Here is a 25,204-nt window from a genome sequence, read left to right as displayed (position 1 = left end):
CCCTGTGCGAGGAGCCTGATGGATGTGGGGCTTGATCCCGGGACTCTGGGATTGTGACCTGAGCCAAAGGCAGAAGCTTAACCGCCTGAGACACCCAGGAGCCCCTTATTTGTCTTTTCTTCTTGCTGTCTGGCAGCTGGTGGGCTTGGGGCTTGGGGCTCTGTTTGGCGAATGGTGAACAAAGCCTGGCCAAGGCCTTGCTGACATCAGGCCGAAAGAGCAGAGTGGGGTGGTGTGGCCCAAACAGCTGCCACCCATTAGGACACCAACGAGGCCACAACCGTTTCCAGCAGTCGGCGTGGGCACAAAGGCCGGGTGGCTCCAGAAAGCTGGCTCTGGGGCTGTTCCACTCCCCTTCCCCTGAAGGCTTCCTCCTGGCTGGGCTCAGGGAAGGCTTTCTCTGCGGGTGAATATAAATATATAAAACAGCAAGAGTTTAGCTGCAAAACTAAAAATAGGAAGCCTGGAATCCGGCCCCCCAGGCTCCTCTAGCCGCTGGACCACACAGGTATGGATGCGGATATTGGGGGGTGCGGCCCCTCCCCCTTGCAGCTCCCCGGCCCTTGTGGGGAGGAATGGGGGGCACTCTGGGTTTCCGCAAGGAACAGTTCATTCTTTCACTCTGGCTGCCCCCACCCCCATATGTTTGACAGCTCATTTCATTTACGACCCCAAAATGAACCGACCCACTGAGGTGCCATTCCCTGCTCACATGGCCAAGCGGGTGTCTGGTGTGGCTGAGAGCCGCCCCCGGACCATGCCAAGGGGATGTAGGTGCCTACGTTTATGGGGTCTGCATCCAGCCCTGCCCCCTCCCCAGAATACCCCCAGGTGGCCCCCAGGAGTCTTCTAAGAGCCTCACAATCTTCCCCTTGGGCACGTGTCACTATCTCAGGCCATGAAACCCTGCCAGGATGTCCATCTCAGAATAAAGGCCAGAGCCATCCCCATGGCCTGAAGCCATTGCAGGGCTGCTCTGAGGTGGGTGGTGCTCCGTTTGGGGACCATGTCACCTCTCAGGAGGTGCCAAGCACAGCCCCGTGCCCAGGAGGCCACCTCTGGGAACCCCAAGGCCTGCACTGCCGCTCTCAGCCTATGGCCTGGCCAGCCACACAGAGACTGTGGGGCAGGCATGGGGCTGGTGAGGCTGTGGGCACCGCCCAGCCCAGAGCAACCCCTGGAGCCTCCAAAACAGAATTCTGGAGGCCAAGGGGCTCCCAGACTCTGCGACAAAATGGCTCCTGTATCCTGGATGGGCTGCTTCATCCTCAGCTCCTGATGGTGGCTCGGGGAGGTGGGGGCGCCTGGCCAGGGCTCCAGGACTCTGGGGTTGCTGAACTGGGGAGGTCATCCTAGCCTTCAAGCCCCATACACGGCTGTCCCAAAGCGGGGCCTTCAGGGGTCACGGGACCTGTGATTCCACTGTGCACACTCGCACACGGGGCTGGGCACAGTGTGTGCTCAGGTACTACTTGAATAAAAAAGGAAGCTCGGAGAGGGACAGGGACCACCCACTGCCACACAGCTACAGGGGAAAGCAAAGCCTTCTTCCAACCAAGGCGCTTGAAGTTCCTCTGCACGACCACCTTGAGGGGCTCGCGCACGCGCCCCATCTGCTGCCACCTGCAGGCCTCCGTGGTTACGGCAGCGCTGTCCCCACGCCCGGAAGCTCCGTGACCCTGGATGGAGACGGGGCCAAGTCAGGGACTGCTTCCCACCTGGCCTGTCCCCTCGGCTGCGCTGGGCGCGCCCCTCTGTGCCTGCTGGGTGGAGGCTCTCGGCCGCAGCTCCTCTTCCATGTGGCACCGAAGCGTCCTGTGGTCCCCTCCCAGTCTCCACGATTGCCTACAAAGTGACCCCGACGCATCTATGGAAGCAGAGTGTTGGCCTGGTGAGGACCAGCCCTGCTCACCCCGGCGGACGCCACCCAGGGCACACTCGGGGAGTTCTGCAGCTGTGTCTGGGGGTTTCGCTGGGAGACAACCTGCCCGCCGGGGACCCTCGGGGTGCTGCCGGGGCGGGGGCCTGGATCAAGGGTTTAGGCCGAGGAAATGGAAACTTCCTGTCGGGTGTTGGGTTTCAGGCAGACCAGCCTAACGGAAAGGGGCAAAGTCTTGGGATTAGTTTTGAAGTATTTTCATTAGAGAATAAGGTTGTTCTGTGAAAATTCCCCTCCTCAAGTCCCACCTGGACAGGCAGGGAGGGGTGGGTGGGGCCAGGCCTCGTGGCTGGCAGTTCCCCACCAAGTCACACGCATAGCCCCTGTCGCCAGCCACAAACAACTCTGGGGCGATGTGGGGCCAGATAACACCCCCACTTTGCACCTTCGCTGCCTCTGCAAACTGGGGGAGCTGATGTAGCTGCTAAACTACCCCTGTTCCAGCAAGCACAGGCCCCAGAGGGGCTCCGCCGGGGGCCGGTCCACCCCTACCCACCCCTACCCACCCCTGCCCCTGCCCCACTCCCAGCCTCGAGCACCAGAGCTGGGTGGCGTACATCGCTCCCTGTGTACGTGTAAAGAGTCACAGGCCGCTCGGGAGGGGTGGCGGCACCTCAGAGATCTGTCTGTTTGTCTGGGGTTTCGGCCACACCAGGAGGAGGCTCTGCGGGCTGCACTTGCCCAGAGTGGCCTCTGTGGTCACTACTGATGGAGCTGGATGCAGGGAGGCCAAGGGGCTGCAGTCTCCGAAGCAGTGGGTTTAGTCCTATTCCTGTCCCCAGGCCCTGCCCTGTTCCTTCTGGGCCACGGTGGGAGGTCCCCTCCACCGCCCCCCCCGCTCCCTTCCGCCCCCCACCCCTGCACACAGCCCTAGAAGTCTGGCATTGGGATCCTTCAACACATCTCAGTTATATTATTGTAACAAATCAGTCAAAATTCCATTTTACAGTTAAATATTACAGAAGACAGACAGTTTACTGTACAGCAAGTTGTGCATTGAAAACAAACACACCAAGCAAATTATAGTGCAAAGCAGTTTCCACCCCACCCCCTCCCTCTTGCCAGCTCTGGGCCGGTTTTACTGAAAGATGTGTGCGTGGCAGGTATTAACACCTCGGCGTGACAATATGTCACAGAGGATCCGAACCCGCCACCAACAGGCTTACAGTAAAATGGTTGTTTCCTTGTGCTTTCTAGATCAGTGTGGTCGCCTAGGACGACCTTAAAGCAGCCTTGTAAATAAGGACCCACTTCCCAGCAGCCCAGGTCGTCTGTACCCACTGTGGGCCTTAACAACAGACGTGGTGTGGCTGTCGTCACTTCTAGTTGGGGGGTGGTGGAGGGGGGCATTTCTCTCCTGACTCTGCCCCTACCAGGGCTCGGCTATCGGGCAGGGCGAGCCGACTGGAGCTACAAAGTGCTGGGCCCTGGGAACCCCGGGGCGCCTCCCACGCAGGCCTGGGGCCGGGCGGCGGGCACAGAGGACAGGAGCGGAGAAGGGAGGACGGCAGTGGATCTGTAGCTGCTTCCTGAGAAGGGGTGGAGAGCCCCCCCGGCGCGGGGGCTCAGCAGGACACCCCAGCAGCTATCTTGACGAGATGGGAGACTGCTTTTTCCAGTGAGGACAGGACCAGAGAGACTGCAGCAGGAGGGGTTTGGGTAAGATCACCAGCAGGGCTTCCGAACTCGGGGTGGGGATCGGGGGTGCATCATCTGGCCGCTGCTGCAGGCTGGGGGTGGCGCAGCAGGCCCGGAGCTAGCACAGAGGCGACGACGACCACGACGATGAGCGAGGGCAGATTGTCACATCCACAGAGGATGTGGCTGAAACGATGACTGAAAACCACACGCCGTCTAGCCCTTACAGGTTTTCTGGTCCTTTTCCACTTATGCCTTTTTAGGACTAAATTCAGACACGAGAACCCATGTCGCCCGAACCCCTGGGCAAGTCCCGCTTTCCCATCTGCAGACCAAAGTGGGGGCTGCTCACCCGAGTACAGGGGTACAGCCGAGGGGAGGCTGGTGAGCCCTTCGCAGCTCTTCTGTACCACCGCCCGGCCCTCTGCCTCTGCACTTCCTCCGGGGCGGCGGGCTGAGAGCCACAGATGTGAGTCCCGGCGTCGCCTGGGGTTCCCTGAGTCCCCACCAGCCCGCGCCTCCGGTGGGAGACGGTGGGGCGCCGGAGGGCCTGAGGACGCCACCTCCTCAGGAGGCAGAGGGGCTGCTGTTCGCTACTGTAGGGCTTTACCTCTAAGAGACTGTGTGTTTGAAACTGTTTCCCGCTCCTTATTCTAAAATCAGCTTTAAGACCTGGTTTTTGCTCAAGACTGCTTTCGGAGCACAGACTGGTTAAAGACAGAGCTGTCTGAGGCCCGAAGAGCCGCTGGGCCTGCCCGCAAGGCTGGGGGCGGGGGTGGGCACGGCTTGGCTGGACCCAGCTGGGACAGGGGTGCCGAAATCTCCCCCCACGGCCTCTCATCCCAATGCCTTCTGCTAGGGCCTATCTGGTCCCTGGGGCTCTCTCCAAAAATGGCAATTCTGAGACCAGCCTAGGGGGCAGGGGATTCCCTGGCCCTCCACCCCGAGAACAGAGGGTGAACGCCTTGGGCTGGTAAAGTGCACGGAGGACCGGTCTGCGGGTGTCTTTCCTGGTTTTAGGGCCCTGCTGCCGTTGGCTAGTCTCCTCTGGGGCCTGGGACCCACAGACAGCTGGGACGGGGTGGGAGCTTTGAGCTGTTAGGAACTATGGGGAAGCAGAGCTGGGGCGGGGACTGGCGTGCGGGTGTTCTCATCCCATCTCTGGGGCCTCTGGATGGGTCCTGTCCCCATCTGTACAACGAGGGGACACCCTCTCAGGGGTGGGGAGACCTTCCAGTTCTGACCCAATTTGTATAAATGCTGAGGGAGGGCTGGGCCCATGGGATACAGGGTCTCCGGGGAAGGTGAGGGGCCGGGGAGGTCTTGCCAGGGCCCCGGGGGGAGGAGGCCAAGCCACGTGGGCAAGTGCCACCTCTCTCTGGAATGGAGATGGTCTCTGCCCCAGGGGCCCTGGGCCCTGTGATAGCACCGGGCACGGCTGGGGACAGCCAGGTCATTCCAGGGGAGGCGGCAGGAGGATGCTTTCCCACGGGAACGTGGGATGAGATGACGAGGATCTGGGCTGGGGCAGTGTCCTGAGGGAGGTCCCTACCTATCTGTACAACGACGTGGCTGGACTAGACGCTCTCAGAGCCCCCCACCAGCTCCGGGCCCCAGGACTCGGGGCCCCTGGGCACATGACCGGCCCGGAGCTAAGTCCCACTGCTGCCTGGGCCTCGCTTGCCGGGAAGGTCCGCTGCGCCCCGGGCGGTCAGTAGGGCCGCCACACGGCCTCGTCCATGCGGCCCGGCGTGCTCAGGGCAGTGGGCGAGTTGCTGTGGCTGCCGTCCGCCTCCACGCTGTCGCTCTGGCCGCCCAGGCCGGGGTTCATGAGGTTGCCGGCGGCCGCGGCGCTGCTGGTGCAGGAGGCCAGCATGCGCGGGGGGGAGCGCTCGCCTCCGCTGCCGCCGCCGGCCACCATGGAGAACTGGTAGGAGCCCGACGACGCGCCGTAGTACAGGTGGTAGGGGGACGGGTTGGCCTGGAAGGGGCCGCTCTGGTTCTGCGGGGCCCCCGGGTAGGGCGGCGGGAGGTAGGTGTGGTGGAAGCGGCCGGTGGCGGGCATGCTGGCCACGCTGAGGCCGCCCGACGGCGAGGCGCTGTAGGGGAAGGCGGCCGGCATGGCCCCGGGGTAGTGCATCCTGGGGTCCGGGAAGCGGCTCTCGGTGAACGTCTGCAGCGCCGGGAAGGAGCGGTCAAACTGGCGGGGGTCGGAGAAGGGGTTCAGGTCCGAGGTGCCTGGGGGACGGCAAGGGGCACAGTCAGGCGCGGCCCGACCCCGCCTCCGGGGGCTTCTCCAAGGACCGCCTTGGCAGGGGCGCCCCCCTCGGGGTGGCTCAGGTCTGGGGTCGTGAGATCGCGCCCCGCGTGGGGCTCCGCGTTCAGGGGGAGTCTGCCTGGGACCCTCTCAAATAAAATAAATAAATAAATAGTAATAAAAAAGCGCCCAGGGCTCCGGTTCACAGGCCGTTTGCGGGAGTCCCCGCTTCTCTATCTGCCTCTGCTCTTGCTGCCCCGGGGCTGCTTGAGGCTGGAGACTGCCGGGCTCAGAATCGGGCCCCACCTGGGAGGCAGGTGAGAGCAAGCGCCTGGGCCACAGGGGGCCATGGGACGTCCCTGGGCCGGTGGACAAGGGGGGGGACTTGTCTTTCTCCTCCTGGAGTCCTCTTCACAGCCTGGCAGTGCAGAGGCCTGTCCAGGGCACCAAGGTGGGCCCACCTGGGCTGCTGGGGGTACGAGGAGCAGCTTCTGCCTTCCCGCCTCCCCATTCACAGCGTGTAAGACCCTGGGGAGGAAGAGAGTCTCTGATGGTGCTCCGAGCTTCGGAGCCGGTGCTGGCTTTTACAGGTAAGGAAACTGAGGCGCAGCGAGAGATCCATTTTTCCTGATGTGGCACAGGAAGGGCTGGAGCTCTCGCCAGGCCCCTGCCGTCTGCTCCCTGATGCTGGGTGTGTGCACCTCTCCTGCCCAGGTGGGGCTCAGGTAGCTCATATGAGCTCCTGCCGGTGCCGTGAGGGCTGGTTCATAGCAGCCCCGTCTGTCCCCCAGCCTCCCATCCCTCACCCAGGGCTGTCCTGTGGGCTGGAGCCCATTGGTGGCCAGACAGCCATGAGATGCCACCTTCACTTGTCTCAGCAGCAAAGTGAGATGGCAGCTGGAGGGGTTCAGTGGCCCAGACCCTGCCGTCACCCAGAGGGGCCCAGTGTCCAGCCCAGGCCCTGCCCTGGCTCCCTCGAGTATGGCTCCTCACTGGACTCCGAGACAAGAGCATCTCAGCCTCTGCCCCCTACTCCTGTAGTCACAGACCCCCGAAACCTCAGCATTTAAAGGGGCTTCAGGATTGAGTCTAACCCCTTCAGCAGGAAAACTCAGGCCCAGAGAGGATGAGGCACTTGGCTAAGGGTCACACAGCACCCTGGACCTGGCACAAAATCCTAGGGTTCAGGTTCTGAGCCCTGACCTGTGCCTGATAGGTAGCTGTCCCATCTCTGAGGCAGCCCAGCGCAGCACTAATCCTAGGTCTGCACTTACTGGCTGTGTGTCCTTGGGCAAGTCACCTAACCTCTCTGTGCATCCGTCTTCCCACATGAAAAATAGACACAGTAACAGTTCCTAGGAATTATATTAGTTAATACATGTGAAGTCCTTAGACGATAGACTGGAGGCTGCTGAGGATTTGCAAGCTGCCCTGGCTCTGACACCTCTTGCTCTGAGCACCCAGGAGCACTGGCTCATTCAGGGCCCGGCAAAGATGAGTCCCTGACCTGGGCCCTTCCTTGTACCCTGGCCAAGGAGCTGACTCTGGGCAGCAGTAGAGAGGTGGGGAAACCCTCAGCAGTGGTCCCGAGGGCAAGGCTGCCGGGCCCCAAGCCCTCTGTGCCACCCCACCGAACAGGACGCAGAGGGAGACCCGTCTGTCACATGGCCAGCTCTAGGCGGGCACGACCTACTCGGACTGAGGCTGGGCTGAGGATGCGGGGCAGGTACCCTCAGGCCTCGTTTCCCCAGATGTGCCTGCGGTGCTGTGTGATCTCAGGGGAGACCTGTGACTTCTCAGGGCTTTGGGATCTTCCTGATTCCCCCGGGGTGGGGGTGGGGGGTTGCTTAGCAGTGGGCTCTGGTTCTGGTCCTGGCCGTGAATCAGAATGGAACAACGCTCCCAGGCTCAAGGTGGGTGGATGTGAGGACAAGGGGCTGGACGACTGGGGCCTTCTGGGACACGCAGCCTTCTCTCTAACAGGTCCCTTGGCTGGTCAGTGCTGCCCTGAAGCATAAGGGATCAGAGGTGCCCGGCTCCCCACCATCATCTCAGGACACCAGGGCAGAAGGTCTTGTTGGCAGTGCCTGGCACCCCGAGCAGAGCCAGGCATGAGGCTGACACCTCCGCTCTGAGCGAAGCAAATTGAGCCCCATGCTCCAAACAAAGGAAACCCAAACTGGGCCCCCAGGATGTGACAGCAGGGCTGCAGCCCATGAAGCACAGGCCATGCATGGTGGGCCTGGGCCTGGGGTGTATGGCCCTTGGAGTTCCCACGGGCTGTGGGCTCTGAGCTGGGCTGGCCCGGACAGCCACTGTCCTCTCCTGCCTCGCGGCCAGGGTGGGGGGGGGGAAGCGTCTGCCCTGAGCACCCCTGTGGCAGCTGCCCGCCCCCTTCTGCCCCCCACCCCTAGCCCAGTAGCCCCAGGAAACCCGAGCTGGTCGGCTGAGGAGCAGCCAATCCCAACACTGGAAGGAAATGTTTATTTTCTTCTTGAAATTGCCTCAGCTGCTGCATGGTGGCTGAATGAGCCCTTTGAACGGTCAGAAGCCCCCACTGTGGGCAGCCACAGCTGAGGGGGCCGGGGGCTGGGGGCTGGAGGGGTCGGGGCCTCATCACTGCTTACTAGTGACCAAAACTATGAAGGGGCATCAAGAGAAGTGACAGTGGGATGCCCCGAGGGGATCCCCAGGATAGAGCCTGAGGGCAGAGGCTCATCCTACCATGGTGGGAAGGCCAAGGAAAGGGGCCCAAACCCGGCCCTGCCCACACCCCCCTGCAGCAGGCACCTTCTTCCCACATTACAGATGAGAAGACTGAGGTTCAGAGAGGTGGAGTAATCTGCCTGAGATCACAGCTGAAGGGGAAGGACTGGGTCAGCCACGCCCCATACAGATCCAACCTCCCCTCCTGGCTGCCCCAGAGTGGAAGGAGGGGCTCTGGCCCTTCAGGGCTGGACAGGGGGAGGCTTGCCTCAGGCTCCTGCGGGCCCTGATTTCTAAGCCAAGTTCATGCAACTGTGCTTCCATGGGAGCTGTGGGGCGGGAAGCCACTGTTTACTTTCACCTTCTAGGTTTTGGGGCTCCCTGGCTGGGCCCCGATACCCACTGGGCCCCAGCTCTGCCCACGGCAGGGAAAAGGCCTGGAGTGTTAGACTACTGTCCCTTGACAAGTGCTGGCCTGCGAGAGACTAAAGCATAGACAGCTTTTGGGCAGGGGTGGGCAGGACCCCCGGGAGCAGAGTACCTCCCACTGTCTCTGGGGGTCAGACCCTATGCTGCAGGCCCCGGGGCTCAAGAACCACCGAATGTCTCAAACTCACTAGCCCATGGGTCTCTCCCGACCCTGGGGGCTCAGCAAGGCCAAGAATGGAAGCTTCCCACACCAGATAAGAAGGGACCCCCTCTTCGTACTGAGGGTCTGTAACAAGTCCCCCCGCTACTGGATCGTGCCTGGCACACATGGCAAGGGCTAGCAGCAAGGCCTCCCGTAGCGGAGAGCCCCAGTGAGCCCCGAGCTCAGCCTGGAGTGTGAAGGGGAGAAGGGAGTCAGCTTGCACCCTCACCCTGGGCTCTTCCTGTTTGTGATGCCCTCATCTGCATTCTCAGAAGTGCAGGGACTAGGGGCTGGGGGGACATTGGACCTGGTCATCGATGGGCTCTGCGACCCAAGAGTGGTTCTTAATCTCTTAAGCCTCAATTCACTCATCTGCCAGATGCGTTGTAAGCAGGCCCTGCAGGACCGGGAGAGAGGGGCCACCCACCGTCCATGGCGGCAGCCGGCCCTGCTGCCTCTGTCCAGCACTCTGGACGAGAGCTCTGTGCCCCAGGGCCCGCCTCACCCCGGCTCCTGCGCCCCAACCCACCGGCTGAGAGGGCCCGGGGAACAGGGCAGATACTCCTCACCCGGCCATTCACGGGCCTGCCCTGTGCCAGGCGTGTCTCCGCAGCCCGGCCTCGCTGTGCCTGTCGTGTCCATCCAAGCAGGAGGGACAAGGACACCTAGAGGCCTCCCTTGTCTTTTCTGTTTGTAAGAAGTCTCTGGGCCAAGGGGGGACTTTTCCCAGGCGCCGCTGTGTATCTCCAGGGCCGTGACATCACTTTGCTGTTTACGAGGGTCACCTGAGGGCAGTTATGGCATCTGAATGTCGCCCCAGGGTTGGGCAGAGGCATCCACCCCTGCCCCTCTTTCGGAAACCACAGCTGAGGCTCAGGCGTGGGGCACATGGTATCTCTGGCAGGGGGAGGTCTGTCACGGGCTCCTTAGACAAGTCACGCCCCAATTTTAACGGGTACGCTATGGGATGAATGCCCATATCCCTCAGGAGACGGCGGGTTCCTGGACGCAGGGACTGTGTCATGCTGACCCCTGGGGCCAGGCACCTTGCGCGTGGCACATGGTGGGTGTCGGTGAGTGTTTGCTGAGTGAATGAATGGAGGGCCTGGCCCAGGTCTGGGCACGGAGCATCCCTAAGGACACATCCGTAGGAGCCAGTGGGCAGGAGCATCCTCCTTCACAAGGCGGTGCAGTTCCTGCTCCTCCAAGTGCGCCCTCGTCCGGGGCCCCGTCCCCGTCCCCGCCCGCTCCCGCTGGGCCGTACCTTGGATGGGGGTCTGGGCCTGGCTGCTATAGTGGCTGGTGGTGCTGATGGAGCCGCGGGGGCTGGGCGTGCTCGGCGTCACCCGCATGCGCAGCCGTTCCAGCTCCCCGAAGCGGTCGGGGAACGCCTTGGTCTGGTCCTCCAGCTTCTGCCGGTGTCCTGCAGAGCACGGGGAGCCCGTCAGCAGCCGGTTCCCGAGAGTCTCAGGGGGACAGAAATGCCTCACTCTGCTGGGAGGTTCTCCTGGAGGTCCAGCCCGAGACCTCTCCAGGGCAATCCTCAGCTTACTCCCAACCTCCTTCCTGAGTTCCCCAAAGACTTTCTGGACAGAGGATGGCCATGACGTGCTGCCTTGGGGCTGCGTGATGGCCCATCTCAGCCCTGCCTGCCTGAGTGGGAACAGACGTCCTTCTACCTGAACTTCTACAACCCACTGTGCAGAAGGGGAAACTGAGGCAGCGGGCCTGTGAAGGTGGTTCATGGGGGCTCCCGTGGTAGCGAGGGAGAGAACCCAGGAGTGCTGCCACCCTCTGCCTCCTGGTGTCCCAGACGTCACACTCCCCACATCTACAAAAATAATAGGTGGTGCCGGAGTGGGACAAGTGGCTGCTCCAGCCCTGGGCCAGCCTGGGAACCCCCAGCACATGCTGCTTCTCTCCTGGCCTCAGACAGGGGGGGAAGATTCACCGAGACGTGCACAAGACGCATGGGGCACTTCAGGGAGGGGCCGAACTCGCACCTCTGACTGGAAGCTGGGGACAGAGGGCCAGTGCCCTGGCCTGGGGTGTCACACCTGGAGAAACTGTTAGCATTTCCTATTACTTCCAAGCCATGGCCCACACAGGAGGGCCCCAGCTTTGTCTCCTGGTCCCCGGGGAGACGGGCAGGGGCGGGGTGGTCATGCCCCGGCCTCTGTGCAGCTAGCTGAGGCTACCCTCACAGCTTCTGGAATGACATCAACTTGTGGGGACCACCCCCCACCTCCCACTTTTTCAATTATTCATTTTACATTTCACAAGCAGCACACGAACCTCTATAAAAATAAAAGCATTGCCGAACTATAGGTAAGGCCAATGGTTCCTCTGACCCGCTCTAAACCCCTCCCCAGAAGCCCCCACGTGGTCAGTTGGGTGGTCTCTCTTTCCAGCCTTTTTTGGTGTCACATGCATGGAAAACACAGAACCAGTTTCTCACGGAACTTCTTGAATGGTCTCAGGTTTATCATTCTCTAGCTCGCTTTTCCAGTAGCCCATCCCAGAGTACCACCTCAGTCTCCTGATCTGTAAAATGGGGGGAGGAACCCAGCACCATAGAAACAAAAGAGCTCCCGCTACACCTGGGGAGCCCTCCCGGGTGGCACAGGCAGGGCTCAGCACTGGCCAGCAGCTGTCCCTCCTCCTGCCCTGGCACGGCCCCTGGAGGCCGCAGCTCACTCAGCCGGCCCTCTGGGATGGATGATTAGGTTGTTTTCACATTTCCTCTGCTATTCACGGGCAGTACACCCAGGAGCAACGCTGTTCACACCTCATTGTGTCTGGGGATCTCTCCAGTGCAGACACCAGCCACGAGCCTAACACCCGAGGCTGGTGGCTGGTCCGTTCCACTCCACTGGACCCCACCCCAATCCCGATCCCGACAGAGGCAGGAGGCCAGGCAGGCAGGGTGGCCGGGTTCTCTTTTTACAAAGAGAATTACAGCTCAGAGAGGTGAACAGGCTTGCCCTCAGTCACACAGCGAGGAAGAGAAGGATGTCCTCGGAGAAGAAGCAAGGGGAGCGGCTAAGGGCCTTGCCTGAGTCCTCGGATCTGCTGACCTGCCGAGTTTTCTAGACTGGCGAGGAGAGAAGAGAGAAGTAGATGGGAGGTAAAACAGAACCCCTCGCGGTTCTTTCCGAGGCCCCGACATGTGCTGGAGGCCTAGAAAAGTGTGAAATGACTAGTGAGGGTCCCTGGGAATGAGGAAACAGAGGTAGAGGCCTCAGAATGGGTTTGATTTCTGATTTTCAAACTGGGGATGCAGTGGATCCTGGCACCATAGATGCACCCAGGCTCCCTGCACATCCTTGCCTCAGATGGGCACCTGGGGGTTCTTAGAGATGAACAGGGAGTCCTGGGAGCCACAGCAGGCTCAGCAAGTCAGCAAGAAGCAGGGAACCCACTTTCTCCTCGGAGGAGGCCCCAGTCCTGGAGGCCAGGGGATACCGTCAGCCAAGATGAGACCACTCAGCTTCCAGCCAGGCCACTGTGCCGCCTCCTAGGACCGTTGGTAAGGGGGAAAATGAAGGCTGGGGGTGACTTGAGCTGGAGCTGGGGCTACAGACTCTGACACCTGTGGGCACCAGGCAAGTCACGTCCATGAGGCACATGGGATGGGTGGGGAGTGGGGCAGAGTGGAGGGGGTGTGCTTTGCAGAAGGGCCAGTTGCCACCCAGTCCAGCTGGCCGGTGCCCTGATGAGGGTGGGCCCAGGGTTGCCAGAGCCTCCAGGTTACCAGGAGAACCCCGCTTCTATGTGAACTCTTTATATGCCGGCCATTAATTCTAATACTGAAAACGAAAACAAAAACAAAAAGAAAACAAAACCCTCTAAAAACCCCAAACCAACCTGTAGGATGTGTCCTGCCTACCCGCTGCCAGTTGGCAACCTCAGAGTTCGAGATTTCATTTTCTGGTTGGTTGGGTAACCTTAGCCACTGAGGCCTGCTTAGCGGAGACCCTCAGGAGGTGGTCTCTAGGGGAGTGTCGCAGCGCAGCCCTCAAGGACCTGGGGAGAAACACCGTCGACGCAGCTGTTGCAGCCACCGAGGGTGGCAGGGTGACATGTGGCCAAGCTGGACGACACATGAATTCAGGACGATCCCAACAGGGAGGAAGTCGGCCGCGTAGACGCGGGGCTGCAGCCTGACCTGACAACAGCTGGGTGCAAAGATTCTGGGTGCCTCGGTCAACCACAAGTTTGAAGTGAGCCAATGGGGCCCACACAAAAACTGGTGCAGAACGTCAGGCCTTGTAATTATCGTCACCGCGGAACGAAGTCCTGTTTCTGAGTCACACTGTGTACGAGGTGTTTACGGTTACTCCTGCAGCCCAGCGGAAGGAGGGCAGAGTTCACAGCAGCCTGGGCTCAAGGATGGGCCTGCCACTTGTGCAGCCTGGTGGCCTCACTCGAGTCACACTCCCCTCCACCCCCCTGCCCCCGCCAAGCCGCAGCATCCCTGTCCTGGCCAAACAAGGTCTAGGAATGCGCTCCATCTACATGGGTCGCTGCTATCTTGACTGTCACTTCTACGCAGGCTCACAAGGAGGAGGGCAGGATTAGCATCCTCACCCCGAAGCCGAGGCCACAATGGTTGAGTCTGGGACACAGAGCCAGGGTGGTGGGGGGGGTTGGGGGGGGAGCCTGCACTGGCAGGCAGACCCCTGAGGCCAAGTCCGGTGCGTGTTCTCTCTCCTGACACTTTCCGTTTTGCTCCCACTGTACAGGTGGGACTACTGAGGCTTCTAGAGGGGACCGACGCTACGTGCTTGGCCTGGGACGGACACCAGGCGGTCAGGCCCGAGAGCACGCGCTCCACCATCTGCTGCTCTCTGCCTTCGCCAGGGCCACACTGGAGCAGGGCAGTTCTAACAGTACTTGGGGAGTCGCCTCCTTGCTGCCGCGGGACTCCAGAGCCGCTGCCAGGGAGGGGCGAGGGGAGGCTGAGGTGGCTCCGCGCGGCCCGGGCGCCAGAGAGTCTTGGAGCCACAGGGCCCCGGCCGTCACATTTGGAGCAGAACGGAACTTCCTGTGCCTGAGGATAGATGGGCCTACAGAATAGACCTCTTTCATTTGGCCACCCACCATGGGAGCTGGGTGGGGCGCGCTGGCCTCGCTTACTCGGTCACCTGGGGCCCGGCCCTGTCACGTTGTGCCTCAGTTTCCCCGCTGCGCCGCTTGATCCCTGAGGCCCCTCTAGCTTTGAAAGTCTCTGGCATAAGATTACAAAGCTCAGCCTCTGGCCGTAGGAGGGCCTCCAGAAGGAAAGAAGGCAGGGCTGCTCACGCAGGGTTCACCCCCTACCACCCGCCTCCTCTTGCTGCTGCTGTTCTCGGCCTTTCTCAAGCACTCTCCGTCTCTCACCCTTCAGGCCCCAGCTCAGCTCCAGCGCAGCCCCTGCCAGGAGGCTTCCCGGTCCTTTCGGGCTCAGCCCAGAGCCCCTCCCCTTCAGGCGGACCCCCTGTCTCCGTGCCCAGCCCACCCGGCAGCACCCTGCAGGCTCAGAGCAGTAGGAGCATGAGCGGAGCACAGAATAAGAGCTGCAGCCAAAGCTTAGCTCGCTGAAAGCTTCCTCCGCTCCAGCGTCTGTGTCGTCACTGACATGCCTGCCTGGCTTCACCCTGCATCGTCCCCACTGTCCCTATTTTACAGGTGAAGAAACAGAGGCTGGCTATGGATCAATGACATGCTTGAGGTCACACAGACAGCTTGAGGCCACCTTCTCTTCCTGGAGGCCTTCCTGCAAGAAAGGGGCCTGGGTTTTGATCATCAGGGGGCCTCAGACAAGGGTGTTAGGGCCCGGCCCAGGCTCAGGGCCCAGACTGGCTCTCTGTGGGCCCAGGAGGGTGGGCCTGGGGAGGAGAGGGTCTCGGTGGATCCACCAGAAGCTCTGCCCTGCTCCGAAGCTAGAGCCTCACTTTGCTCTAACCTACAAGTCCCTCTCCCCCTCTGGGCCTCAGCTGCTACTCCTGTAATGTGGTTTTTACACGGTCTAGCCCCCCGAGGTGAAGATGAGCTGCAGGACAGACCCCCCAAGGGTCTAAAGGTAAGGCACTTTGCTGGGAGGATGGGGGCCACCTGGGTAAGGCCCCCCCTCGGCCTGCCACACCTGGCTCAGGCGACCTGTCAGCCTCCAGTAGCTGGGCTCGGGTCACTGACAGCCCCTGCAACACTGTCTTCCTTAGAGCTGCGCCCCCCATTTGTGGGAGGGCAGGTCCCAGTGGCCCAGGCCTGTAGGAGACAGCTCTCCCTGATTGGTGATCGGGGGCAGGTCCCTTTCTCCCCTGGGGCTTCAGCTGTCTCATCTGTAAAATGGAGATCACAATCTAACTCCCAAGGGCGGGAACAGGCTGCAGGAATGAAACCAGCAGTCTGGCCTGGAGCCTCAGGGAAGGCCTCCTGGGCTTCGCAGTTCTTCCTTAACGTGTCTACAAAGTGGGGGTGCCCAGCCTCGCAGATGTAGGAGAAGGGTCAGAAGGAGGGGAATGAACACTGGGCCCAGCCAGACCGCTGATTCACCCAGGGTCACGCAGTGCTGGTGGCAGAGGACAGGGCTGGGTTCTGGGCTGGGGGCTCCCTTATCCGCAGTCCCAGGGCATCCTTCATCACCACCAGCTGGGCCAGCATGGGGCCCCCGCACCTACCAGGCACCTGGTACTTCTGGGGAAACCGTCGGAGCCATCGCCCTGCCTTCACGCTGGCCCAACGCAGGCCCCCGTGATGAGAGTGCGACCACTTCTGTGGGCACCGACGATGGGCCACGCACTGTGCTAGGTGGGCCACGCATGTCACCTACAAGGGCCACAGCCCTCTGTGAGGCTGCTACTGTTGTCCCCATTTTACAGACGGCAAAGTGGAGGCACAGGGTCAAGGTCACACCTGGAAATGGTCAGCACCTTGCATGAAGCGTGACAGCTAAGGTCTTGGCCTCCTGAGACCTCCGAGAGGGGAGTGCTGTGTTGACGGGCGGTGAGGCTCCACTGGCCAGAGGCCAGCTCATCATTCTGCCTCAGCTGGTGGGAGACAGGAGGCCACGGGGGCCGGGGGCCAGGGGCCAGGGGCCAGGGAGAAGCCGAGCTGGGCAGGGCTCAGGAACAGCATCGGCTGCCGGGAACAATGTGGGCCCCAGTGACGGGGCCTTCACCCATCTGAAGCCACTCGGCTGCCTCCTCGGCTGCCTGGCCCAGCCCTGGTGCGGTCACAACCCAGACACAGCCGCCACTGTCCGCCCAGCCGCGGGGTGGGGCACCCGGGCCCAAGGCCCGCTCTGTGGCCTGTCAGGAGATTTACACCCGACTCTTAACAACCGCGCGCGGAATCGCAGGCGGGTGCTGGGCCCCGGGTGGTCTGCCTTGAATCGGCCCCCTGTGAGCAGATGAAAGCTGGTCGGTGGCTGGGCAGGGAAATGGGCTGGCGGGGGGCCAGCGGGCAGGGAGGCAAGCTGCTCCCTCCCAGGGCTGCAAGTGGGGCTTCCAGCGGCCTGGGGTTGATTAGGGGAAGCCGGGAGGTCTGAGGTTAACCCCTTCCCTCCTGCTGGGTGCACTCCCCTGGGGATCTAGGGGATCCTGGGAGCCAGGGGCCAGGAGCAGTTGCCTCTCCTCAACCCAGGCACCCCTCTGCCTCCCCGTACCTGGAGCTGAGAGCGAAACTGTGGCACCTTGAGGACCCTTGAAGGTCCAGAGACAGGCTTAGGGTCACTTCTCCTGCCCATGCTGTCTGGGGGCCCCCAGCAGCCACAGTGGCTCTGTGCTTACTTCCTTCAGACCTCTCTGGCCAAATGTCACCTCTTCAACCGGCCCCCCTGGATCCACTCCCTGCCCACGTGCTATCCCTGTACTCCCTACCCCTTCACCCAGCTCTGTTTTTCTTCATTAAGACTTCTCGCTACCGGGGCACTTGGGTGACTCAGGGATTGAGCGTCTGGCTTTGGCTCAGGTCGTGATCTAGGGTTCTAGAATCGAGTCCCGCATTGGGCTCCCTGCAGGGAGCTTGCTTCTCGCTCTGCCTGTGTCTCTGCCCCTCTCTCTGTGTCTCTCATGAATAAATAAATAAAATCTTAAAAAAAAAAAAAGACTTCTCAGTACCTGAAATTAAATCAGCTAATCATTTGTTTACTTCATTTACTCAACAAACATTTACTGAGCGCCTCCTAAGTGCTCACATCTGCATTTCGGGCTCTAGGCCAGTGCCTAGCAAAGCAGAGGAGAGAACCTCTGCCCCATGGAGCACAGACACTGGTGAGGAGAGATGAGAAATAAATGAAATAAATGCATGAACTCTATAGCATCTTGGAAAGTAACCAGGGCTCCAAGCAAAATCCAGGCAGGTAAGTATGGGTGGCGGTGGGTGAGTGTGTGATCTGAAGCAGCATGTCAGGGGAGGCGGCTCACTGAGAAGTTAGGGTAAAGACTTCATTCGGAAAAGAGTCAGCCGTGATTCTAGGGGTGTCTGGGGAGGAGTGTTCCAGAGAGAGAGAATAGCAGTGCAAAGGCCCCGCGGCAGGGATGTGGCCGCCCAGTTTGAGGACCAGCCAGGAGGCCGGTGTGGCCAGAGTGGGGTGAGTGAGGAGGAAGATGTCAGAGAAGAAGGCAGGGCTAAGGAGCACAGATCAGGGAGGGCAGTGTGGGCCACGGTGACAAGAGAACTATTTACCATCTTTCCCCACTGCTAGTGTGTAAGACCTGAAAGGGATGGAGCCTGTCTATTGGATTCACTGTGGCATCCTCAGCTTCTAGAACAGTGCCAGACACCTGAAAGGTGCCCAGGAAAATATTTGTTGAAATCATTCCGTGTGCATTTTTGGGAAGAAAGGGCCCATAGGCAAGATGCCAGAACCACCCCTCTCTGCCCCAGGCAGGATTAAGAACTTGGGTCCTACGCTTTCAGGTACCAGCACCTGCTAAGCTTGGAAGATGGGACGAGCGGTTCTTAAACCACGGTTCATGCCAGAATTGCCAGGCACTGGACTGCCTCCTGCCTGAATCCTGGATTCTGCTCAGCCACCTGCTTTTTTAACCAGCCCCCGGTGACTATGAGGGACACCAGCATTGAGAACCTCAGAAACCAAGGCCACACAGGCAGGAAGCCACCAAGCCAGCCTTCAAACCCAGCCAGCCACCTGGCTGCAGATCGGGCATGCTCTGCAGGGCACCAGAGGGGAACGACCCAGCCACAGAACCCACAGCTGGGCCTTAGGGATCTGCAGACTCCCACTCCTTGGCTCCCAGGACCAGCCCCTACTCCCACCCCACCCAACCCCACAGAAGGCTCAGCCCTCACATGGGGCTGGGAGTCACAAAGCAGGAGAAGAGCCCAGAAAGGAAATCCTGTGATAATCCATGAGGGTTTGGGTACTTCCTGTGGGCTGGGCAGCTGCAAGCTCCTTTAATGCTCAGACAACTCCCCAGAGCAGAGGCTAATTATTAGCTAATATCATCCCCATTTTACAGATGAGCACAGTGAGGGAGGAAAGGCCCTTCTAAGTGGCCTCCACTTCCCTGAGTCCCAGACCAGAGCCCATGGGATGCACTGAAGCTCACCCTCAGGCAAGTGGCTCTGCTTCCTGGCCTGTCTCCTCCTGGGCTGGCTGAGGACCCGTTAACGGGGACTCTGCACCAGGTATGTAGGAGACACCCGGTGACCAACAGCACTGAGCTGGTCCCTTCTCTCTTCTAGGAGGGGAAACAGAGGCCAAGAAAGGAAGACGATTTGACCAAGCTCACAGACTGAAGGCCAGGTTGAGGTCAGAAGCCCGGATGCTGGTCAGACCTGACCTGAGGGCTGGGTGGGCAGGGGCAGGAACACGCAGGTCCTCAGGATGGGAGGCTGGAGAACTGCCCCCTCCCACAGCTGCTCTTCTCTATAAATAAGCTGCTGTTAAGATTATGTTTGAACAAGTCGCTTTAAAGCCACAGGTCTGGCCCATGCCAAGGCCCAGAGAGGGGTGCTGTCTGCCTCAGGTCCCAGGGCTAGCCCGGCCTCTGACTCCAGCCTATTTCCTGGCCTCCAGCTCCTTCTCCTTCCTCTTGCTGCCTTGTCTCCCTCTGGCCTCTGTTGCCTTGTCCTGTGCCACCCCTTCCTCTGTCAGCTTCCCTCCCAGAAGGGCTATCTCAGGTCCGTGGGACCCTAGGAGAGAAGAGCAGCCAAGGGATTCTAACTGGGGGCGCCCAAAGCCAGGGCTGAGCCTCTACTGTCACCCAAGGGACTCCAGGGGGAAGGTGAAGGTGGGCAGCTCTGGGAGGAGCAGGGCTGGACAGAAAGGGCCCTGAGGGATTCCAGGCATTACTGGGCCCTCGGAACGTTCCTAGCAAGCTCCAGGACCCCCTGCTCACATGCCTCCATGGACTGGGTGCTTTGTGGACTGGTTCCTAAGTGCTGTCTCATCACACTGAGCCTGACTGTAGCTTCTGTCCATCCCCATCCTGCCCCTGGAGAACAGAGTGGCACATCACCTCCTTTATACCTCTATGGCCATAGCATGGGTTTGTCAGCATCTGCGTGGGTCACCAGAGAGGGTCACCAAAAGAGGGTCACCATTCCCTAATGGTGGTGGTGGCAGTGGGAATGCATGGCAGTGGCCAGGTACTGGGGATAACAGAACACCACGGATCCAGTGACTCAGCAGGACCCTCCCTCTGCCACAGCCAGATGCTATCCACATGCTGTCACTGATCTCTAGGCCTGCAGTGTGGGTGGTATCACCCCACTTCCGGGAGGAGGGGCTGAGGCCCAGAGAGGCTAGCAATTTGCCCAAGGTCCCTCTACCAGGCAGGCTGGCTCAGAATCTGTTCTCTGCACCATGGGGGCCTATGGTTCACAAGGGCTTCCCAACCATCACCACCTTGAGACTCTTGGGATCACTGACCCAGTTCACAGATGACAAATGGAGGCTAAAAAGAAGATACAACCTATCCGGGGCTGGGAAGCCCAAAGCCAGGGGCATGGACCTATCCAAGTCCAATCCCAACAGGAATCTGGCCAGAGCAGATGCCCACCTGTGGGCCTGATGGCTATGCGTGGGAGCTCAGGGGGGCTGGAGGAGGAGGCCCTGAGAGCCTGCAGGGTGGACTTCCCATGTGGCCAGACACTGAGTGGGCCCAGGAACTGGACAGATGGGGAGCCAGGCTGGCCTGATTCCCAAGAAGGAAGGGGCCAGCCCAGAACCTGGTCTGGGTGGCCCTCACTAATGACACCCTGCCATAGCCAAGCCTTGTTCTGAGCCTCCCAGGCTCAAGTCTCCATTCTGTCTTCCTGCCCCAAGTCCACCCAGCTTGGAATGGAAATTGAAGAACAGTCTCTGGATGGCAAGGCAGCTCCCAACAGACCGTGGGAGGCCCTGGCAGGTTCTCAACATCCCCTGGCCTGGATTCTCTTCTCACTGGCACTGGGGTGACCCTTTGGCTCCACTGTCACAAGGATCCCATGAGATAATAAACACAAGAGGGTTTCTAAATGCAAAGGGCCACTATCACAAAGAGAAAGACAGGGCAGCTCTCTGTACCCCACACTGAGCATGCTGCAAGTAGGGGTGGGGGGCTCCAGACAAGGACTCTGGGCAGGGTCCAGAAAGCAGCCAGTCCAAAGGTGGCCAGCTGGTTCTCAGTTCCATTTATTCATGAAAGCACAGTCATTCATTCATTTGGTGAACACAGGCCTCTGGCCCACCCTGTGGCAGCTGCCCCTCCCACCCCCCTAATCTAAATCTGCAAACTCTGGGTCCTTTGGCAGACAGAAGCAATTAAACACAAATTCTCTCTGATGCTAAACTGCACACATCAGGACTCCCTGCACATAGTAGGTGCTCAGTAAACATTTGCAGAATCCAGTCTGCATTCTTGAGTATGGGTTTTGGGGTCAGATGGCCTGGGCTCTGTGTGACTTAAGTCATATACTGAGATCCAAAGAAAGTTTCCAAGGAGGGGATCTGGCCTCGTAGCCAGACCAGCTCCTGTTTTTGATGGCTCCCTCCCTCAGCCACTGGCAGAGGAAGCTGGGGTGGAGCAGAGCAAACCTGGCTCCACCCCGCCCCCCTCACAAATACCCTATCTGAAGCTTTTTCCATCCTATTCCTTTCCTTAACAGATGCAAATTGCAAATCCATACTCCTTTAGCTGCGCCCCGCCCCTTCGTGGGCAGTCATCCCACAGGTAAGGAGGTCAGGCCAGGGCTAAGCACCCAGGGTTTAGGGTTTGCGGGCAGGCACACAGTGTGTTGGGAGGTAGAGCCCAGGACTGGGATCCTCCACAGGGGCACTCCAGGGACCCGGTGCCATCTATCTGACCCTGGCTGCTGCCCCTCCCGCCCCCCGATGGACTCTTCTCCCCCACACCCAGGGGATCAGGGACTCTGGCACTTACGTCTGGGTTCCCGGGGTCCATCCACAGTCACCTTGATGGCTCGGTGGTAGGTGGCCACTTGGGTGGGGTTGGTGAACACGGTGATGGTCAGTGTAAAACTCTTCCCTGGGGGGAGTGGAGGATAAAGGCAGAAGGTTGGCACCTGGAGCTATTAACATAATTAACTTCACCCTGTTCTCCCTTCCCGAAGGCACAGATCTCTCTCCTTTGAACCTGGGCAAAGGGGGCTCTAATTCTAGGGTGAAGTTCTAATAGCTGGCCTTGGCATTCAAGGTCTCAGGAGATCTTGCACCAATTTTATCATCTAACCCCACCCCATGCTCTGGGCACCCTGCTATTTCCTCCTACTCCCCGCAACCTTTGTGCCATTCCTTCTAACCAGAGACCCTCATGATTTTGGGGTGTGGAGCATCTCAAGTATATCTTTAAAATATGTATAAAAATACATATTTTGGGGCCACCTGGGTGGCTCAGTGGGTGAAGCATCTGCCTTTGGCTCTGGTCATGAGCCCGGGGTCCTGGGATTGAGCCCTGCATTGGGCTCCCTGTTCAGCAGGGAGCCTGCTTCTCCCTCGCCCTCTGCCCCTCCCCCCAACTTGTGCTCTCTCTGTCTCAAATAAATAAATAAAATCTTTCCAAAAATACGTTATTTTTTTCCTGAAAGTAATTATGACCTTTGTAGAAAATTTGGGGAACACAGAAAAATCACCCGCAGTCCCACTAGCCAGAGAAAGTTCGGGAGTTGCCTTCCCTAATCCCTTTTGTGTGGGTATGTGTGTTTACAGAGTGGCAAGGATACCAAAATACGCATCTTCAGATTTTGTTTTTCTTCATTTACCCTCACATCATAACCACTTTCTGATGTCATTAAAAATCCTTCATAAACTTCATTTTTAAAGGCTGCAGAATGCTTCAACGCACAGAAGCCTCGTCTTTTCCTTCTCTGCCCCCTTACTCTGGGGGGCTGCCCCCCTGCGGAGGGGGCGCTGAGAGAGGGCTGACTGGGGAGCTGCCGACATTTCATTTGTAGACGCAACTGTTATTTCCAGAACTCTGTTCTATTTTTAGATAGACGTTTGGCTCCAAAGTCTCCATTCAAAATTCCTAAGAGAGGAAAAACTTTTAAAATAATAATTTTTTTTTTTACCATTTAAAATAAAACGAAAATGACCTTTTGTTTATAAAAAATCTTTGTCTCCGTCTCTGCTTATTGCCTTAGAACGGGTTCCAAGAAGCGGTGAGTGATTTCATCGCATCAGAGGGTTGGGATGTATTCAGGGACATTGATCTCGAGTGAGAGGATGCTCCGGAGAGTCACCGTGACCGCTGCGAGGCTCCCCCACCCGGCGCAGGGCTGCCTATCGAGGTGGGAGACGCTACTGGCTCCTGCCTCCATCCGCGCCCTGCCAGCGCCTGCGGAGACTGGAACTTTCATAGGCTTATTGTCTGTCCTAACCCAACACAAATGATTGCTTCGTGGTCCTTATTAGCATCTTCTTGCCTTTTAGAAATCACCCAGTGATAACCTGCTAACACTTTCCCTAACCTCTTTGTGGCGACCAGTTTCTCAGTTCAGTGGCCTTTACGTTTTGCCTTCTGACACCGAGCTGCTTTGCATTTTCAGTTCTTCCTCCTGTTGGGTGATTTCTCCTAGTGTTTTATGTTTAGGCACGTTTCCCCATGTGACAAGCAGGTAAAGCTGACCTTCGGTGAACAGGGTCCTCTCTACCTCCTACCTTCAATTCTTTGATTCTTCTGGGGGTTTAACTGGTGGGTGCGGTGAAAGGTAGAGTTTCTCCTCAAAGGGCAACCCAATTTTCCCATCACCTTCACTGAAGTAGGCGTCCTCCCTCTCCTGCCCTCCCCTCTGTTCGCATCAAAGCCCCCCGGCTGTGAGACTGGGGAGGCTGTGGGAGGAGCTTCGCTGATATCCTAAGCTTGGCCTCCTCCTTCTCTGCCTCCGAGCATCCCTATCTGTGGGACCCAGTTAGGATCCAGGGGCTCCCTAAGGGCAGGGCCCATGGCCTGGTGCACCTGTGTCTGCCAGGGCTGGCCCAGAGTGGGCAATTGAGAGAGACCACCTGTGTGGACCACTGTGCTGCCCTGTGCTCCCGGCATCTCTCCAAGGCAGCCGGGGTGGTCTTGACATCCCCCTTTCACAAGTAGGAGATGAAAACTCAAGAGTGGGGGACGGTAGCTTGAGGTCCTCTTTGCACAGCCGGGTCCACTGTGATCAAATGAAAACTTGAGTCTCAGAAACAGGAGAGTCCAGAACCAAAGTAAACCAGCTCAGGCTCCCAGGGCCACACCAAGAAACCCTAGGGCGTTTGAGACACCAGTGGGTGGTTTTAAATTGAGGTGTGACTCAAACTGGGGCAGAGTGGGGCCTCTCTGGAAGGATTTTCCTGAGCCAGCCCACTGGTGGCCGGGATGGAAATGCACACAGCACCTGTCCTTGGAGTCCTGGGTCAGAGGAAATCGAACCCCTTACCCAGACCACAGGGGCACTTTCCACGGTTTCTGGAAACCGAAAGTGCAGAAGGTCTAGGGAAATGCCAGGCAGATGGCCTCAGGCTCCCTGCCCACCTATCCCCCTTCCTGGGATCTGCTTTCCCATCCCTCTCTGGTCATTTTTGTCCTGGATTCCTCCCTCCCCTGCCAGCTGGGCATTTTCCCAAGGGGTGTGTGTGTGTGGGCTGTCCCTGGGCCTTTGCTGCTTCCATCACCTCCTGGACACTGCAGGGTGCTGGGCCAGATGGGTCTCAATTACTGAAGTGCTCCTGTGTCTCCCTCATTTCCCTCAGGTCTCCACTGAAAAGTCACCACCTTACTGAGGCCCCCTCTGGTCCCTTTACCTAAAACTGGGTGATAGGCACTAAGGAGGGCACTTGATTGGATGAGCCCTGGGTGTTATACTATATTTGGGAAATTGAACTTAAATAAAAAATAATAAATAAAAAATAAAGCAAGCATTTTAAACTTGGCATCTGGCGGACTCTCCTTTTTAGGATTAAGTGGGCCCATGAACAAGGACAGGAAAAAAAAAGAGGACTGTATTGTGTCTAACCTCTAGCTGCAATTTAGCATCTCCCTCAAGTATGACCATGGGCAACAAACCACAGAGGTATTACAGAAGTCCCTGTGACCTTGTCACCAATAGACGTCACAGATATTTACATATCATATTACAGACGTTGCAAACTTCTCTAAATATCTTCTATGCTCGTCACAACTTCAAAATCATGGTCGTCATCAGACCCATTGCCACATCTTATTATTTAATATCCTAATAAAGCAGCACATTTATCCCAATTTTTTAGACATTTTGCTAACTATGTTTTATTATAATTGGTTTCCATTATAATCCTTTGTATTTTATTCTTTAAAACACATTATTCTCAAACTGTCAAGTGGCCCATGGGGTAAAAAAAGGTTAAGAAACTCTATTTGAAGCGTTAGACCCTCCTGCTCCCACCTTACCTGCTCAAACTTCCCCATGATGCTTACTACTTTTGGCAATTCATCTATTTATTTTCTCTTGTCTCCTTCTACTAGGTGGTAACCTCCCTGGGCACTAGAACTTTTGTCTTGTTCACTGCTATGTCTCCAGCCCCCAGAACAGCATCCAGCACATGGCAGGTGCTCAAGAAATGTTTGTT

At 58.6% G+C, this 25,204-nt stretch overlaps 1 protein-coding gene across 1 annotated transcript in view; it reads right to left on the bottom strand.

Moving 5' to 3' along the window:
- Positions 1-2,880: 2,880 nt before the first annotated feature.
- RUNX3 (RUNX family transcription factor 3) overlaps positions 2,881-25,204 on the bottom strand; it is a 59,599-nt gene continuing 37,275 nt past the window's right edge. Inside the window, exons 4-6 of the mRNA XM_041768322.1 lie at positions 21,546-21,650; positions 10,436-10,594; positions 2,881-5,815 (exon numbers count right to left, since the gene is read on the bottom strand). Coding sequence (XP_041624256.1) covers positions 5,289-5,815; positions 10,436-10,594; positions 21,546-21,650 — 791 coding nt within the window. The 3' untranslated portion in view covers positions 2,881-5,288. The remainder of the gene's footprint in view (positions 5,816-10,435; positions 10,595-21,545; positions 21,651-25,204) is intronic.

The sequence above is a fragment of the Vulpes lagopus genome, chromosome 8, assembly GCF_018345385.1.
Source record: "Vulpes lagopus strain Blue_001 chromosome 8, ASM1834538v1, whole genome shotgun sequence".
Lineage (NCBI taxonomy): Eukaryota > Metazoa > Chordata > Mammalia > Carnivora > Canidae > Vulpes > Vulpes lagopus.
This window is presented reverse-complemented; position numbering and strand designations above follow the sequence as displayed.